This window comes from Giraffa tippelskirchi, chromosome 3 (assembly GCF_054371585.1).
Source record: "Giraffa tippelskirchi isolate mGirTip1 chromosome 3, T2T-mGirTip1v1.2.pri, whole genome shotgun sequence".
In the NCBI taxonomy this organism is placed as follows: Eukaryota; Metazoa; Chordata; class Mammalia; order Artiodactyla; family Giraffidae; genus Giraffa; species Giraffa tippelskirchi.
The window spans coordinates 93,832,307-93,851,018 of record NC_137277.1 but is presented as its reverse complement, the minus strand read 5'-3'; the positions used below and the strand labels follow the sequence as shown (position 1 = coordinate 93,851,018).

The window sequence follows — 18,712 nt, the reverse complement described above, 5'->3', positions numbered from 1 at the left end:
CTTATAGGCTTCCCTGATGGCTCAGATGGTAAAGAACCTGCCAACAATGTGGGAGACCCAGGTTCAATCCCTGGGTTGGGAAGATCCCTTAGAGAAGGGAATGGCAACCCACTCTGGTATTCTTGCCTGGAGAATCTCACGGACAGAGGAACCTGGTGGGCTACAGTCCATGTTGCAAAGAGTTGAACACAATTAAGCGACTAACACTTTCACTTTCCCTTTAGACTTATAGAGAAAATAAAAATTAATGAGTAATTCAATAGAGTGCAACAAGCATTATAACAGAAAAATAGGAGGAACATATTATTGGGTAACCTACCTAATCTGTAATCAAGAACATTTTCCTGAAGAAATAGTTTATTACATAAACCCTAAAAGGGGAAAAGTGTTACCTGGGTTGGAGAAAACAGTAATGTGTTCAAGATAAAGGGAACAGTACATGCAAGGGCCAAAGCTAAAGAAAACATGTCAGAATAGATTCTATTCCAGGGCATCAGCTAGCTGGAAAATAGAACACGAGGAAAAGTGACTAAAGATAATGCTGGAAACACAAAGGCCAAATCATGAAAGCCTCACATCCCTGTTAAAAAAGCTTTATCCAAAGCCAGTAGGAAGCCACTGAAGTTTTTAAGTAGAGGAGTGGTATGTTCAAGTATTTTTGTGAGACCACTCTGAGTATAGAGTATGGAATAAACTTGAGAAGGGAGGGTAAGTATAGAGAAAGATCAGAAAAAGAAAGGCCAACCAGGAGTCTGCTAGGACAGCAAGTGGCCCAGATCTGTGTAATGGCAATGGAAGTGGGTAGAAGTACACAGATATAACCAACATTTTACAGCACTTGGTATTTCTAGATTGTTGTTTGGGAAGTTGGTGGTAGCATGTTTACTGAGCTGTGAAGCACTGGAGGAGATCAGGTCTGGAGGGAAGATGAAGAGATCCATGGAAATATAGTTTGATTAAACTATAACATACAAATGGAGACATTGAACAAGTAGCCAAATAATTGGATCTGAAGTTCAGAAAGGAGGCGCAAGCTTTAAAGCCACTTAGACTATATGTGAAGCCATGAGAATAAAGGGACAGAGTGAAATAAGGAGGGAGGAAAATTGTCTTACGGCCTAGCTAAGCAGAGCAAGATTTAAGGAATGAGCAAAAACGGAAATGGATTTGTAAAGAAGACCAAGAAGAGGTATCCAGGATTGGAAGAATATAATTTTGTTGACATGGAAACCAAAAGAAAGGAATGGTTCAAGAAGGAGAGACTAGTTAGAAGCACCGAAGTTGTTGAAAGAGCATGTATGAAAGATCTGAAATATTTCCTTTTATGTGTGGTCTCACAGTTTCAAGGAGGTGGGGGAATGTCAGCGATTGTGAATCACAGCAAGTGAAGGAAAGGTGATGTGCAAGAAGGTACTTTATAAAGGAGGAGGGCAGGGAGAGAGTTAGAGTTGTTACTGAGGCAACCAAAGGGTGATGTTTTTTAATGATTACAAATAGTGAAAATTACATCTTAGCTGAGGGTAGTCACTTGTCTATGTGGAGATTTCATGTCAGGTTTGGGAAGATGAAGCGTTGTTTTGGGAAGATGAAGCATTGTTTTGGGAAGATGAAGCGTTGTTTTGGGAAGAGGAAGCGTTGTTAAACTGTAGAAGCACACAGCAAACATCTTAGGAAATATGTCCTCAATGTCCATATTACTAAGAGTCTTTTACAGCCTGATCTCTGGAATTTGCCAATAGCCATCTTTCACCTCGGCTTCCAAGCCTCCCACTCTCTCATTAGACCGCTTGATTCATTCTCTTGCTGCTTCCATGCTCATTCATTCTCTTGTCTACTTCCATGCTCAAGTTCTTATCTCCCATGCAAAATGAAGTTCTCTATACTTAACTAATTTTTTCAGCATCAAGTTTCAGACTCATCTTCCTACATAAAGAGGTGCTAAAAAAGATAATTATTTTTCTAAGAACTCCAATGACATCTGTTAAAATTGTAACTTTGTCACTATCATAATTATTATAATCTTTCTAGTTTGGGGACTTCATGGATAGCTCAAATGGTGAAGAATCTGCCTGCAGTGCAGGAGACCTTGGTTCGATCCCCGGATCAGGATGCTCCCCTGGAGAAGGACATGGTAACCCACTCCAGTATTCTTGCCTAGAGAATTCCATGGACAGAGGAGTCTGGCAGGGTTCAGTCCAGGGGTTCACAGAGTCGGACACAACTGAGTGACTAACACTAGTTTCTTTGGCCCTAAACCTACTAATAATTTCCAGCTCCTCCCTTTACTCCTTCATGTCCCTCATCCAAGGTCTGGTGATAACACTGATGATTTCCTCCTCCATAAAATCATTTTTTCATGCCCATGACTGGAGAGCAGGTTCTCCTGATTATTGCCCAGATTACTGCTATGGCTTCATGATGGGCTATCCTCCTTTGGTTCTCCTCTCCTCCTTAGTCACCTAATACAGTTACCCTTCTAATCCAGATGTCATCAGAGTACTTTTATCCTCTGATTATTACACTCATTGACTCAATAGATATTTCTGAGAATTTCTAATATGCAGAGCAGAGATAAAAAGACAAAGCTCATTTCTGATTTCAACAAGGTAAAAATGAAATGGGGTGGCACACTGAGGGACATGGCTTTCCTGAACTAAAATGTAAACCACTTTGCCAAGCTTGCCTTTCCAGTTCTAATAGCCACGATCTTTCCGTCTGTCAGATGCCCTGTACACTTCAGGTACAATGAAGCTATCATTTGCTAGAAGACTCTTAAATTTAACCTGTGCCCTTTCCACACTGGCTGGCATTGCCACTCTCCCTTTGATGACACTCTCGGCTCTTTCTCCAAGGTTTGGCTTTATAAATGTAATCCCCGCAGGCCTTCTAGGACCCATCTCATTCTTTCCATCATTCAGGAAGTGTAACCAATGTCTCCCATTGTATTTATAATCTTATTCATCTTGGCTTCTGGACACCTTTGTATATCCAATACTGTAATATTTAATTTAGCAGTCCTTTTTTCTTCTTCCATTCAGTCATGTATTAGCTCAATTCCTGTGTTGTCTAGGTCAAGGGCAGGGTGTCTCTGGATCAGGTTTTCAGTATTCTACATTTCCCACTTTAATCAATGTTATTTGGGGGAATGGAGATGGAAAGTATGAGAATCTCAATTATCACTTTGTATTAATCAAGTGGAAGGAAGCATGAGTCTGTAGGATCTGGTGCAGGTAGGGACAGCTGTCCACATCGTCTCTTCAGGGGTGGGGTGGGAGCCCCCAACTATACTGCAACTGTGGCTACTTCCATGAAAGCAGTCTTACAGGAAGGACTGAAACTGGGGCTGAGGCACAATATATGATGTATATTGTGCTATTCTTGGCAGGAAGGCCACACAAGTGGTGACATGGCAGATACTCAGTGGTGGAAAGGGCAATGTTCCAGGGAGGTAGAGCACCTAAATGTACAATCACTAACATGATTTTTTTTAAATACATCAGTTAAGATTCTAGATTGTGTGCTAAGCACTTTATGTGAATTTCATTTCACCACCCAACTGAAGAAGTAGTGGTGATGCTGATAGTGATGATGGTAATCCCCTGCAAAGGAAAGAAGAAACTATGACTTGGCCAAGGCTTCATAGCTACTAGGCAAAGGCTGGCATCCAAATCTGCAAAGTATGACTTCAGAGCTACAATCTTAACTCTAGTTCCCAATGCAGGGGTGTCATGTGGAGTTGAATTAGAAAGCAGTCAATTTTTTATAATTACAAAGCAAACTAGTGTGGCAAAGGACCTGATACTCTAACTGTAGAAACAAGTATTTATGCTGATTAAAAATTCACTTGGATTCCTTTCTCAAGTTGGGGAAATCTCTGCAATGACATTTTGGGTTAAAATAGTTATGTGCTCAGTCCAAAGGCTAGCCTTTCTCTTGTTCACATCTATAATTTGTGGCCCGAGATATATGCAAGTAGAGACATTAGAAGCAGTGTCCTGGTTATTGGCATTCCTAAGTGTTAAGTGGTAAAAGTGTGGGAGTCAGGGCTGGCAGGGAGTGATACATCCCACAAGAGGCAGGTATGAAGGTTGAGGGTTCAATAAATGTTACTAGAAACCTGCATCTCAAGCAAACTACTCTACGCCCCATTGGTGTGGTAACACTGACTGAGCATTACCCTTGTATTCCCTAGAGGATGTGACACAGAAAACTGGAGGCTTTATATGAGCAACAGTCCACACAGCAGGCGACACAGCAGGTCACACTACCGCACGTTTCCACCTGGGGTCCATCTGCATATATGATCACACAGTTACGATTCTCTTATTACTTTGTTTTGAAATGCTATTTTAATTTATGCATTTAAAGATATTCTGTGAAGGGAGTTCATAAATTTCACCAGAACTGAGAGATGGATCCAAGGCACAGAAAAGTTTAAGAATGCCTGGTGATAGGGATAAGAGCTTTCTAAATAGTGGAGCCAGCTTGAAACACTGATTTGTAACCATTATCAATGGTAATCTTTCCTCTCAGGGAAATCATAATTCAGGTGGCAGTCTGATAGCAGTAACGTAACACAGCTACCATATGTAGAGTTAGCACTGTTGGTGATCAGAAGCCAGAGACCACATGGGGCTCTAATTGATGCTCAGTTCAATAGCTCAGTCGTATCTGACTCTTTGCTACCCTCATGGACTGCAGTACACAGGGCTTCCCTGTCCTTCACCAACTCCCAGATCTTGCTCAAATTCATGTCCAGCAAGTCGGTGATGCCCACCCTACTATCTCATACTCTGTCGGTCCTTTCTCCTGCCTTCAATCTATTCACCATCAGGTCTTTTCCAAAGAGTCAGTTCTTCGTATCAGGTGGCCAAAGTACTGGAGTTTCAGTTTCAGCATCAGTCCTTCCAGTGAATAATCAGCACTGATTTCCTTTAGGATGGACTGCTTGGATCTTGCTGTCCAAGGGACTCGCAAGAGTCTCCTCCAACACCACAGTGCAAAAGCATCAATTCTTCGGCGCTGAGCTTTCTTTATAGTCCAACTCTCACATCCATACATGACTACTGGAAAAACCAAAGCTTGGACTACATGGATCTTTGTTGGCAAAGTAATGTCTCCGCTTTTTAATATTCTGTCTAGGTTGGTCATATAGCTTTTCTTTTGAGGAGCAAGTGTCTTTTAACTTCATGGCTGCAGTCACCATCTGCAGTGATTTTGGAGCCCAAGAAAATAAAGTCTGTCACTGTTTCCATTGTTTCCCCATCTATTTGCCTTGAAGTGAAAAGATGTCCTTTTCATTATAGGAGACTGGAATGCAAAAGTAGAAAGTCAAGGAACACCTGGAGTAACAAGCAAATTTGGCCTTGGAGTACAGAATGAAGCAGGGCAAAGGCTAATAGAGTTTGGCAAGAGAACGCACAGGTCATAGCAAACACCCTCTTCCAGCAACACAATAGAACTCTTCACATGGACATCACCAGATGGTCAACACCAAAATCAGACTGATTATATTCTTTGCAGCCAACGATGGAGAAGATCTATATAGTCAGCAAAACAAGACTGGGAGCTGACCGTGGCTCAGATCATGAACTCCTTATTGCCAAATTCAGACTTAAATTGAAGAAAGCAGGGAAAACCACTAGACCACTCAGGTATGACATAAATCAAATCTCTTACGATTATAAGGTGGAAGTGAGAAATAGATTTAAGGGAATAGATCTGATAGACAGAGTGCTTGATGAACTATGGACGGAGGTCTGAGACATTGTACAGGAGCCAGGGATCAAGACCATCCCCAAGAAAAAAAATGCAAAAAGGCAAAATGGCTGTCTGAGGAGGCCTTAAAAATAGCTGTGAGAAGAAGAAAAGTGAAAAGCAAAAGAGAAAAGGAAAGATATTGCCATCTGAACGCAGAGTTCCAAAGAATAGCAAGGAGAGATAAGAAAGCCTTCCTCAGTGATCAGTGCAAAGAAATACAGGAAAACAATAGAATGGGAAAAACTAGAGGTCTCTTCAAGAAAATTAGAGATACCAAGGGAACATTTCATGCAAAGATGGGCTCAATAAAGGACACAAATGATATGGACCTAACAGAAGCAGAAAATATTAAGAAGAGGTGGCAAGAATACACAGAACTGTACAAAAAAGATCTTCATGACCCAGACAACCACGATGGTGTGATCACTCACCTAGAGCCAGACATCCTGGAATGTGAAGTCAAGTGGGCCTTAGGAAGCATCACTATGAACAAAGCTAGTGGAGGTGATGGAATTCCAGTTGAGTTATTTCAAATCCTAAAAGATGATGTGGTGAATGTGCTGCACTTAATATGCCAGCAAATTTGGAAAACTCGGCACTTGGCCTCAGGACTGGAAAAGGTCAGTTTTTGTTCCAATCCTAAAGAAAGGTAATGCCAAACTGTACTCAAATTGTGCTCAAACTACCACACAATTGCAGTTATCTCACACGCTAGTAAAGTAATGCTCAAAATTCTCCAAGCCAAACTTCAACAATACCTGAACTGTGAACTTCCAGATGTTCAAGCTGGTTTTAGAAAAGGCAGAGGAACCAGAGATCAAATTGCCAATATCTGCTGGATAATCAAAAAAAGCAAGAGAGTTCCAGAAAAACATCTATTTCTGCTTTATTGACAATGACAAAACCTTTGACTGTGTGGATCACAATAAACTGTGGAAAATTCTGAAAGAGATAGGAGTACCAGACCACCTGAGAAAACTGTATGCAGGTCAGGAAGCAACAGTTGGAACTGGACATGGAACAAGAGACTGGTTCCAAATAGGAAAAGGAGTACGTCAAGGCTATATATTGTTACCCTGCTTATTTAACTTATATGCAGAGTACATCATGTAAAATGCTGGTCTGGATGAAGCACAAGCTGGAATCAAGTTTGCTGGGGGAAATATCAATAACCTCAGACATGCAGATGACACCATCCTTATGGCAGAAATTGAAGAAGAACTAAAGAGCCTCTTGATGAAAATGAAAGAGGAGACTGAAAAAGTTGGCTTAAAGCTCAACATTCAGAAAACTAAGATCATGGCATCTGGTCTCATCACTTCATGGTAAACAGATGGGGAAACAGTGGCAGACTTTATTATTGGGCTCCAAAATCACTGCAGATGGTGACTCTAGACATGAAATTAAAAGACGCTTACTCCTTGGAAGGAAAGTTATGACCAACCTAGACCAACCAACTTAAAAAGCAGAGACATTACTTTGCCAACAAAGGTCCATCTAGTCAAGGCTATGGTTTTTCCAGTAGTCATGTTTGAATGTGAGTTGGACTGTAAAGAAAGCTGAGCACCGAAGAATTGATGCTTTTGAACTGTGGTATTTGGAAAAACCCTTGAGAGTCCCTTGGACTGTAAGGAGATCCAACCAGTTCATCCTAAAGGGAATCAGTCCTGAATATTCATTGGAAGGACTGATGGTGAAGCTGATACTCCAATACGCTGGCCACCTGATGCGAAGAGCTGACTCATTTGAAATGGTCTGATGCTGGGAAAGGTTGAAGGCAGGAGAAGAGGACAACAGAGGATGAGATGGTTGGATGGCATCTCAGTGGACTCAGTGGACATCAGTTTTCATAAACTCCAGGAGTTGGTGATGGACAGGGAGGCCTGATGTGCTGCAGTACCTGGGGTCGCAAAGAGTTGGACATGACTGAGCAACTGAACTGAACTGAACTGATGGGACTGGATGCCATGATCTTAGTTTTCTAAATGTTGAGTTTTAAGCCAATTTTTTCACTCTCCTCTTTCACTTTCATCAAAAGGCTCTTTAGTTGTTCCTCACTTTCTGCCATAGGGTGGTGTCATCTGCATATCTGAGGTTATTGATATTTCTCCCAGCAATCTTGATTCCAGCTTGTGCTTTATCCAGCCCAGTATTTCACCTGATGTACTCCGTGTATAAGTTAAATAAACAGGGTGACAATATACAGCCTTGACATACTCCTTTCCTGATTTGGAACCAGTCTGTTGTCCCATGTCCAGTTCTGTTGCTTCTTGACCTGCATACAGTTTTCTCAGGAGGCAGGTAAGCTTGACTGGTATTCCCATCTCTTTAAGAATTTTCCAGTTTGTTGTGATTCACACAGTCAAAGGCTTTAGCATAATCAATGAAGCAGATGTTTTTCTGGAATTCTCTTGCTTAACTGATATTGACCATCCTATAATAGAGCTAAGACAAAAATCTCCAAATGACATATCCGTCAGGTCTTACACCATTATACATGTGAAATAGTAATTATTCTGAATTACTAACACACCTAGTAATTTTTATCTTGTCTGACTAGGTCTCCTGAATGTTTCAAAATAAATAATTCTCCCATGTTAAAAAAAATGAAACAGAACTTTGTGAATGTACCAGATCTGCTTGTTTTTCTTTCTTTCTAGGACTGTATACTAACTCTAACATATGAAAAGCAAAAAAGAAGAAAACACAGCTCATCTGTCCTAATCCTAATCCAAAAATGGTGTGATAGCAGCAAGGAGATCAAACCAGTCAGTCCTAAGGAAATCAACCCTGAACAATCATTGGGAGGACTGATGTTAAAGCTGAAATTCCCATACTTTGGCCACTTGATGTTAAGAACTGACTCTTTGGAAAAGACCCTGATGCTGGGAAAGATTGAAGACAGGAGGAGAAGGGGACAACAGAGGATGAGATGGTTGGATGACATCCCTGACTCACTGGACATGAGTTTGAGCCAGCTCCGGGAGATGGTAAAGGACAGGGAAGCCTGGCGTGCTGCAGTCCATGGGGTCATAAGGAGTCAGACATGATTTATTAACTAAACAACAAGAAGAATTTGGCTAAACCAAAATGAAAAATAATCCAAAGGTAATTCATGTTTTTCTTGGAAATTCATTTTAATACTGTACTAACTCTGGATGTATCTGACACTCTCAGATTTAATTTCCTATAAGGTATATATACTAATTAACACCCGTTCAAAATTCTTTATCAGAAAGAATCAGAAAGGATAATGTCAACCTTTCCTCAATAATTTTTCTTGGCTCATGCTTTAAGATCAAAGTGAGCAATGATGTACAAAATCTGGGCTCCACAATAATAAATTTAGATAATGAATGAAGTTAGAGACACAATAGTGAAGACAAGCACAAGCTGGTCAATTTATGAGAGTCTAGCATTTAAAACAGGACATTTTCTGATACTGTCAATTTGACCCTGCTACAAAACAAGAAAATGCATATCAATTCAAAACAAAATATTTCTATAAATCAGAAATAATCCGAGATATCCTACAAGGATGAATGGGTCAAGTGTGTTTACTTCTTGCTCTTCTATTTAGAGATCCTGTGTGTTATCCAAGCCTTTGTAAGACACCAGATCTATCTCTTTTTTTGGTGTTTTTAAGATTTTTTTAAATTTATTTATTTTTTAATTGAAGAATAATTGCTTTACAGAATTTTATTGGTTTCTGCCAAACATCAACATGAATCAGCCTTGGGTATATATATATGGACAGATCAATCTTTGATAACATCAGATTTGTGTTCTAAGTGTTGGTGTTTTAAGAATTAGGTTTGAACTGGCTAAAAATAAATTGAGTACTTTTAAATTCTGTCAATAATTCTTTTCTAGTAACAGCTGATTGTATTAGCATTTTGTGAATGTTTTTAGATGCTCTATTACTAAAAATGTACAGCTTTTATTTAAAACTAAGGTATGCATTTTTGAAATATTATTCTTAAAAAAATCTTAACTTTCCCACAATGTTTTACAAGGATCAGAGCAGATGGGTAACATTGGGTATTATGTTAAAATGTTTTTTTGCGTAACTTCTCATTCTTTTTTAGAACACTGAATACCCTTCTCACAAAAAGTAGGAAAAACAGAGATAGAATCCCAACAAAAGCTTTCAAGATGGTCTCAGGGAGGTGACAAGGGAGGCTGGTGTTACAATTTTCCAAAACCTTTGTCTTCCATAGTGGTATTGCCAAGGTAAGAAACTGAAAAGGGGGTATGAAAAGAGAATAGCATGGATTTACCTATTTGAATCTTAATAGATTTTTACATCTTTGATTTTAACATTTTGATCAGGTTAATGATCTAGTTGTATAAGGATCTAAAGAACCTTCTGAAAGTGACAGCATGGGGCAAGTGGGAAATATTAAGGTAAAAATGTTACACTGTCATAAATTTACATGCCATGAGAAAGCATGTGCAAATTATCTAAATCCCCTCTACATTTTGATCATTTTCTTAAAAACAGGTAGATAGTCACAGTCAATCCTTAAATAAATGAAAAGCAATAAATAATGTCACTGATAGGTACAATATCAGTGTAATTACTATAGTATAATTAATAAATTTAATATGTAATAAAAGTCATTCTGAAAAATCAATACATTTCAAAATAATTTTAAGCTGTTATTTCAAAATATGATTTGATCTTAAGGTTATAATAAACTCAGAAAATATACAATTCAAAATAGTTTTTAGTTCTATTAACAGGTTGCGAGTAGCTTCGTTTAATTGATAACTTGAATTTTTATCATACTTCTTAAGTTATAAAAACAGTAGTATAATTGAAATTCAGTCCACAAATAATTCATTCTGAGCCTCAAATTTTTTTCACATTTTGTGGTTGAGAATTCTAATGCTGCTATAGTAAATAAGGACAGAAAGATGTCTAAATTATGCATATTTGAAGAAAATCTTATAATAATGTAAAATCACACAAGAACACACCAAATCATTTTTTTTCTGAGGTTTAATTTTAACTAATTAATTTTTAAATGATGAAGGTAATGTCAATCCAAATCAAGAATTATTTGTACAAACTTTTTTTTGTAATTGTAGGTGAAATAGATTATTTTCACCATGGCAATGCCTTCACCCTTATTTATGGTCTTTTTCTTGAGTTCTTTATCCTCAACAGTTTAACAAGTCACTTCTGGTTTGGCTAAAGTGCAATCCTAGCACAATAATGTTTCAGCTTGCAAGGAAGAACACCCTTATTGAGTTGATAGAACTCCACCAACTGGATTAGATCCGTAAATCTTGTATGTCCATCATCTAGGGTGTGGAACATTTCACCATCATCTTCCACCTGAAACAGGAAAAACAACAAACCAATAAGAAGGGAAAAAACTACTCAGAAAGGCACTCATGTTCTATTGCACACTGCATCTTTAAATGCCAAAACTGACACATTTATAACACTAAAAGACAGTGAAAAGAAGATTTGGGGACGTCCACTTCTTTTTTGTAACTTTACTTGCATTTAAAGGAAATATCATCTGATCCCAAGGTAAGCAGTGTGGCTCTACTTCCTCTATCTTTAATTCTCTTAACGTTCTATAGTTAGAATAGTAGAACAAGTCTGAATCAATACAGTACACAGTGAGAAATCTGCACTATTTAGTGTAAGAGTAAACAAAACATTTTAGTATGCCTACCCTCAGAAAATAATTTCCATTTCTAACTGCTGTCTACCTAAAGCCTCACTTTGTATACTTAAAAATGAATATCCACCAGAATTTGTATCAGTAAATTGATTCTGGAGCAGTCAATCAAACATTATGTTAATGGAATGACAGGTTGGTTTGTTTTTTGTTCCCCTTTGCATTGAGATCTTTGGGCATTAAGCAATTCATAACTTGCCAGGGATGTCACTCACATAATCAAATGCAGTCAGGAAGAAACTTCATATGGATTAGATAATTTCAAAAAGAGTTCATTTGAAAAAAGAAAACACTAGCAACTTAACAATTTCATGTTAATACTTTCTTGAAAGTAGACTGGATCTCTGTTCCACACTATCTGGTTCTAATACACAGACCACATGCATACATACATGCACACATGTGTGTACACACACACACATGCAGCAGATGCAATAACAAAAAAAAAATCTCAAAACAAGCTGTGCCACCTGGAAGCAGAATTACATTTTTAAAAGGTGTTCAAAATAGTTTAAATAATGATCTCCAGTGCTACAACATCTGCTTACATATCCGTAATGATGATTATAAACAAAACTACAAAAAAACATTTTTGGGACAAGAGAGGAGAACGGGCTTTAAAATAATGGTTTTTATAGAACCACTAGTAGATTTCAGGAGAAAGAATTTGCAGTGGCCTTTTAATAATAGGTGGCATGGGGTCTATACAATATTACCAAATCATATTTCATGAGAAAAGGGAAATTTAATTTTTACAATTCCTGTATTTCTTATATTAATTCAGACTCATAAAACCATTTCTGCCATACTTAACTCTAGTCAAAGCACAAGCTCCCATATTATATTTAATAAAAGAACCAAAGAAAACTAAAGTCTCCAAAAGCTTATGCATTAAGATCATCTCTAATACACGAATAAGAAATCACAAATACTTACTGGTATAATTTGAAAGTGCTTTATTTTTTGTCCATGACTCATTGACAGTACAAAAGTTTTGGGGTTACTCTGACTATCCCGTACCAAGAAAACTCTAAAGAGAGAGAAGGAATTTCAATATTTTTCTATATTTATTCATGGATTTCATAGAAATTTAGCCTATACCAAAACCGGGAAGTATATTCCTAAATGTAGCCAGAGTTTTTCTTTACTGTGTATTCAATGATGGGATTATCCAACATGGTAAACAATAGGGTATGATATACTCTAATACTATAAAACTATCATTGGAACTAATTTAATTTTAATAGGATAAATACACAGTCATTTGTCAGATTTTTTGCTCACAATAACCAACATAAAGCTATGCTGGCATTAACAATTATTTCCAAGTCGTTTTCCCACTAGGAAATTGGGTAATCATATGCAACTCTTTGGTACAGAGAATGAATCATTAACATATTGCTACTTCTGGGTCATGTAAGGTCCTGCAGAAAGAAAATTTGTAGCATTAAAAAATTTTAAACCCACTCTTCTATACTGGATCCTTTTTTTTTATTCTGGTTCCTACTATTACATACAAGTGAAACTGAGAAGTGAATATAGTCTAAAAAATCAATTCTGAAATCATTTATTAAATGTTTGAGTAAAATATTTTTAGTAAAAGAAACAGCCAAACAACATTTACTTCAACCTTGAAAAACGCAGCATAAAGTCTCTATAACAGGTGAGAAAAACAAGACATGTCCTAATGGCCTAAGAAAAATGTGACCAGGCGTGGATTCTTATTAACTGGCAACTCAGTGCATCACCATCTTTATATTAATTGCTGGCAAACAGACTGTGCAAACAGTCCCCACTGGTGACCCCAATACTAATCTCACTGTGCCTGGGGAAAGAGACAGCCAAATGTGAGCCATCACAGACGTCTGACAAGATTATCCATTTCATCTATGCTGTGTGATTCTGACATTACATCTCTGGGAGATGGGACAAAAGGGAGTTTGCCTGGTCAGTCAATCTCTTAAGTTGCTCCCCATTCCTGATTCCTGAGTGGATCAACACTACCACCTAGTGGACTGCCTGACTGCATCACACCTTTCCAAAAGGAATACCCAAAATAATTTTTTTTTAATTAAAAAACGTAAAATGTAAAACTTAAAGACGTAAAAACATACTGTCATTCTTTTTGCAGTTATGTCATTCAATTCAAAAAACTGGGCTCAGAAATAAGGAAAATTACAATCCTCCAAAATATTTTGACAATTCTTTGTGATTTATTTCTCTTATTGGTCTTATTAGATGGTAATTCTGCTGATTGTTCAGATTTAATCTAAAAAGATCTAGTTCCATGCAGAGTATATTGAAATCCTTTCTTATTTAGAGTCTACTGAAATGCTGACTTGCTATTAATAATCTTCTACATGAAAATACATTTTTGCCCAAATGTCTGTATTAAATCACCTTGAAATCTTGCCATCATCTTAATCCAACCCTTGAAGATATAAGATCCCATTACCACTTGTTTACATTGATGCTGGTTTTATTTCCCATCCAAACCTCAATACAACCTCCTTAATTTGTAGTGCATTTAGGAATAAAATTCAGCTAATATTATATTATAGGAAGAATCTGTAACACTGAGTAATTTGAGAAGAATAAAATTCTTTAGACCATAAATCTTGCATAATAAATTTACTGCTTCTCCTGTGTCTTCTATGGTATTCCACTAAAAGATAACATGAGAAGAGTCAAAAAGTACTATTTTCATAGGTTTATATTACTTGAAACTGTTAAAATTTAGAGGAAAGAAATGGGATGTAAACAGAAAGAAAAACGTGAAATAGTCTAAATATATAAGAAATAGCTTTTTACTTTACTTTTACGTTTTACTTTAACACACCCTCCATCAAACTTAAAAAATGTGTAACATGTAAAATGTGGTTCGTGGTTTTGTAAGATGCGGTTTTGCCATGACACAAACCATACTTTGCCATCATACTAATCAATTCAAATCAAAATGTTGACATGCCAAAACATGTTCAGTTTCTCCCCCATCAATTAATATCTGAGATGCACAGAATGGGAAAATATTAACTATCACTGTTTAAGACCAGAGAATCCTATTCAACTATCTTCTTTATGGACAAAGACTAAGCAACCACTACATAACAGGTATTGTATAGGTATTGCTAGGATTCAGTGGCAACCATTCTTACAGCACAAAGTCACTTCTGTTTTATTGAGCCAAAATCAAAACTCTCTCTGTGTGTTGAATAAGTAATTACTGATTATAGGAGAAATCAAAAATCAGTGCTATTCAAAATCTAACTTACCCATCCACTAGACCTTGCTGAATAATCAATCGCTGAGCTTCCTCTCTAGAAATTTTGTGGTGAAACCATGGTTGGGACCGGTGGATAGCTGAAGAAATAAAGTGGGTTAACACAAGATTTGTTTGAAATGATCACAATCTAATTACATGTACTTTGACCCTTGCCCCTCAGTGACTACATCTAAATGCAATCTTCCCACCCAGTTGGTCACAGCAACGGTGCACAGACATACCCATGTTTGTGGCAGAGCTCTGTGAAGACGCTGTGGGGCTACCATGACTGCCCAGGCGTAAACACCCTTTTTTCTGCATAAGGAAGTGGGAAACAAATTTCAATTTTTGGGGTGAAACAAATTCAAATCATAAATATTTTGAAGAACATGAAGCTAATCTGTACCCTCCAAGCCAGTCCTTCTTCAACTGCAACGGAAAGGGCTTCAGTGGGATTTTCTATAACTCTGGTTTTCTGACCTGAGAAGTCCATTGCTACCAGGGAATTCTCTGATATACTTCTCTGGAAAAAAGCACATTTTTTTTTTTACCTTGAAAATACCTTTGAAGTTAACTTTCAGTCCTTTGCTGGCAATACATTTCCATTTTAGGATATGGTTCCAAAGGTAACTAGCAGGAAATTAAAAAGTTAACAAAACACATTGAATAGGAAATGATTCTATAAAATAATTTGTTTAAGTAGGTTACACAGTTATTTGTTAAGGTCACTGAATTAAGAGAGATTAATAGCTTTCAAGGTAACTATGTCTTTCTCCTAAAGCAACCCTGTATCTCTGAATTCATTTAAGCAGAAAAATACCAATTTTCAAAAAAATAACCCTTCATATGGCTAAAAATATCCATCATTTCCAAATTCACGTCTCTATTATGCTTTGAAATTCATCAATGATTATTTAAATGTTAAATCTACCTACTTATAAAACAGCTTTTATTAAGATTCAAGATACACTAAAGCTATAACAGATTGACTTACATTACTTCAGAAAGAAACAGTACTCACATTTTATAAAAAACCAACAACATGTATTTTAAAAGTTTATCACATCAACTTTCCTCTAACTTAGAAAACAAAATTTAATGAAATAATTCAGATAACTCCATAATATTAAAATTTCTATAATTTAGTATGTGAATGCTTTTTCATATTGTGGGCATAAACATGGCAAAACGAGAGTTGCAAAAATTAGTCTGAATGACAAAAGAACCAATATAAAAGGAAGACATCTTTAAATAAACATAATTTTAAACAAGTAAGAAAGTCATCTTTGCCAATTACTTTTTTTACTCATAATCTCTGATTCTGAAAATAAAACATCCAAAACATGGACCTTATTTTATTTTTTCTTTGTTTAGGACTCTAATTCACAATCATCTTTCTTAAAAATGTGCCATCTTAAGTAATGTATCCTAAAAAAAAATATCAAACTGTCCAATTACAAGTGTCACTCGGTTTACAGGAATTAAACCTCTCCAAAACTGCTGATGGTGATTGCAGGCATGAAATTAAAAGACGCTTAATCCTTGGAAGGAAGGTTATGGCCAACCTAGATAGCATATTTAAAAGCAGAGACATTACTTTGCCAACAAAAGTCCGTCTAGTCAAGGCTATGGGTTTTCCAGTGGTCATGTATGGATGTGAGAGTTGGACAGTGAAGAAACCTGAGGGCCGCAGAATTGATGCTTTTGAACTGTGGTGTTGGAGAAGACTCTTGAGAGTCCCTTGGACTGCAAGGAGATCCAAACAGTCCATCCTAATGGTGATCATCCTGAGTGTTCACTGGAAGGATTGATGTTGAAGCTGAAACTTCAGTACTTTGGCCACCTCATGAGAAGAGTTGACTCATTGGAAAAGACCCTAATGCTGGGTAGGATTGGGGGCAGGAGGAGAAGGGGACGACAGAGGATGAGATGGTTGGATGGCATCACCGACTCGATGGACACGGGTTTGGGTAGACTCCGGGAGCTGGTGATGGACAGAGAGGCCTGGCGTGCTGCAATTCATGGGGTCGCAAAGAGTCGGACATGACTGAGCGACTGAACTGAACTGAAAAGACAAAATATCCAAAACCAGCATGTGCGTGCATGCTAAATCACTTCACTTGTTTCCAACTTTTTGTGACCCTATAGATCACAGTCTGCTGGATTATCAAAAGAGTGAGTGAGTTCCAGAAAAACATATATTTCTGCTTCATTGACTGTGCCAAAGCCTTTGACTGTGTGGATCACAACAAACTGTGGAAAATTCTGAAAGAGAAAGGAATACCAGATCACCTGACCTGCCTCTTGAGAAATCTTTATGCCAGTCAAGAAGCAACAGTTGGAACTGGACATGGAACAACAGACTGGTTTATAATCAGGAAAGGAATACATCAAGGCTGTACATTGTCACCCTGCTTATTTAACATATATGCAGAGGACATCATGAGAAATGCTGGACTGGATGAAGCACAAGCTGGAATCAAGACTGCCAGGAGAAATATCAATAATCTCAGATATGCAGATGACACCACCCTTATGGCAGAAAGCGAAGAAGAACTAAAGAGCCTCTTGATGAAAGTGAAAGAGGAGAGTGAAAAAGTTGGCTTAAAACTCAACATTCAGAAAACTAAGATCATGGCATCTGGTCCCATCACTTCATGGCAAATAGATGGGAAAACAGTGGAAACAGTGACAGACTTTATTTTCTTGGGCTCCAAAATCACTGCAGATGGTGACTGCAGACATGACATTAAAAGACACTTGCTTCTTGGAAGAAAAGTTATGATGAACCTAGACAGCATATTAAAAAGCAGAGACATTACTTTGCCAACAAAGGTCCATCTAGTCAAAGCTTTGGTTTTTCCAGTAGCCATGTATAGATGTGAGAGTTGGATACTATAAAGAAAGCTCAGTGGCAAAGAATTGATGCTTTTGAACTGTGGTGTTGGAGGATACTCTTGAGAGTCCCTTGGACTGCAAGGACATCCAACCAGTCCTGCCTAAAGGAAATCAGTCTAAATATTCATTGGAAGGACTGATGCTGAAGCTGAAACTCCAATAATTTGGCTACCTAATGTGAAGAACTGACACTTTGGAAAAGACCCTGTTGCTGGGAAAGACTGAAGGCGGGAGGAGAAGGGGACAACAAAGGATGAGATGGTTGCATGGCATCACCGACTCCATTGACATGAGTTTGAGTAAGCTCCGGGAATTCGTGATGGACAGGGAAGCCTGGTGTACTGCAGTCCATGGGTCGCAAAGAGTCAGACACGACTGAGTGACTGAACTGAGCTGAAGTGAGACCATAGTCCTCTAGACTCCTCTGTCCATGGGATTCTCCTGGCAAGTATAGTGGAGTGGGTTACCGTTTCCTCCCCCAGAGGATCTTCCCTACCCAGGGATCAAATCTATGTCTCTTAAATCTCCTGCATTGGCAGGTGGGTTCTTTACCATAGTGCCATCTAGGAAGCCCCTAAACCAGCATGGGCAATGTTTAATAGTTTTTCCCCACTGGTCATTAATAGGAGAGCAACACAAAAAAAATGGGCTTCCCAGATGGAGCCAGTGCTAAAGAATCCACTTGCCAATCCAGGAGACAAAAGAGATGTGGTTCGATTCTTGGGTCAGGAATATCCTCCAAAGGAAATGGTGACTCACTCTGATATTCCTGCCTGGAAAATTCCATGGACAGAGAAGCCTGACGGGCTACAGTCCATGGAGTTAAAGAGAACTGGACACGAACGAGAGCGTGCGCACACACACACACACACACCACAAAAAAGGGAGTTTTCGTGGTAAAGGATGAGCCAACATACACCTGGAAATTCCTGGTGTAAGGCCATTTTCCCTCTCTCCACACATGGTTTCTGCCATATCCTGCTTCATCTAACAGACTCTAGTCAAATGTCTGCCTGAAACAAAACCTGGTTCACACAAAAATGGGAGGGGGGGATCATTTATCTCTGTGTTACACATCCCACTTTGTTAGCAT

At 38.0% G+C, this 18,712-nt stretch overlaps 1 protein-coding gene across 3 annotated transcripts in view; it reads right to left on the bottom strand.

Moving 5' to 3' along the window:
- Window positions 1-9,387: 9,387 nt before the first annotated feature.
- Window positions 9,388-18,712, bottom strand: part of GRB14 (growth factor receptor bound protein 14) — a 124,815-nt gene continuing 115,490 nt past the window's right edge. For 2 of the 3 annotated variants that reach the window (XM_081581255.1, XM_081581257.1), the window contains 5 exons: window positions 15,128-15,244; window positions 14,964-15,036; window positions 14,732-14,819; window positions 12,396-12,489; window positions 9,388-11,104 (listed from right to left, as the gene is read on the bottom strand). In XM_081581255.1, the coding sequence (XP_081437381.1) occupies window positions 10,958-11,104; window positions 12,396-12,489; window positions 14,732-14,819; window positions 14,964-15,036; window positions 15,128-15,244 (519 nt within the window). In that variant the 3' untranslated portion in view covers window positions 9,388-10,957. The remainder of the gene's footprint in view (window positions 11,105-12,395; window positions 12,490-14,731; window positions 14,820-14,963; window positions 15,037-15,127; window positions 15,245-18,712) is intronic. The other variant, XM_081581256.1, reaches the window with a different exon arrangement.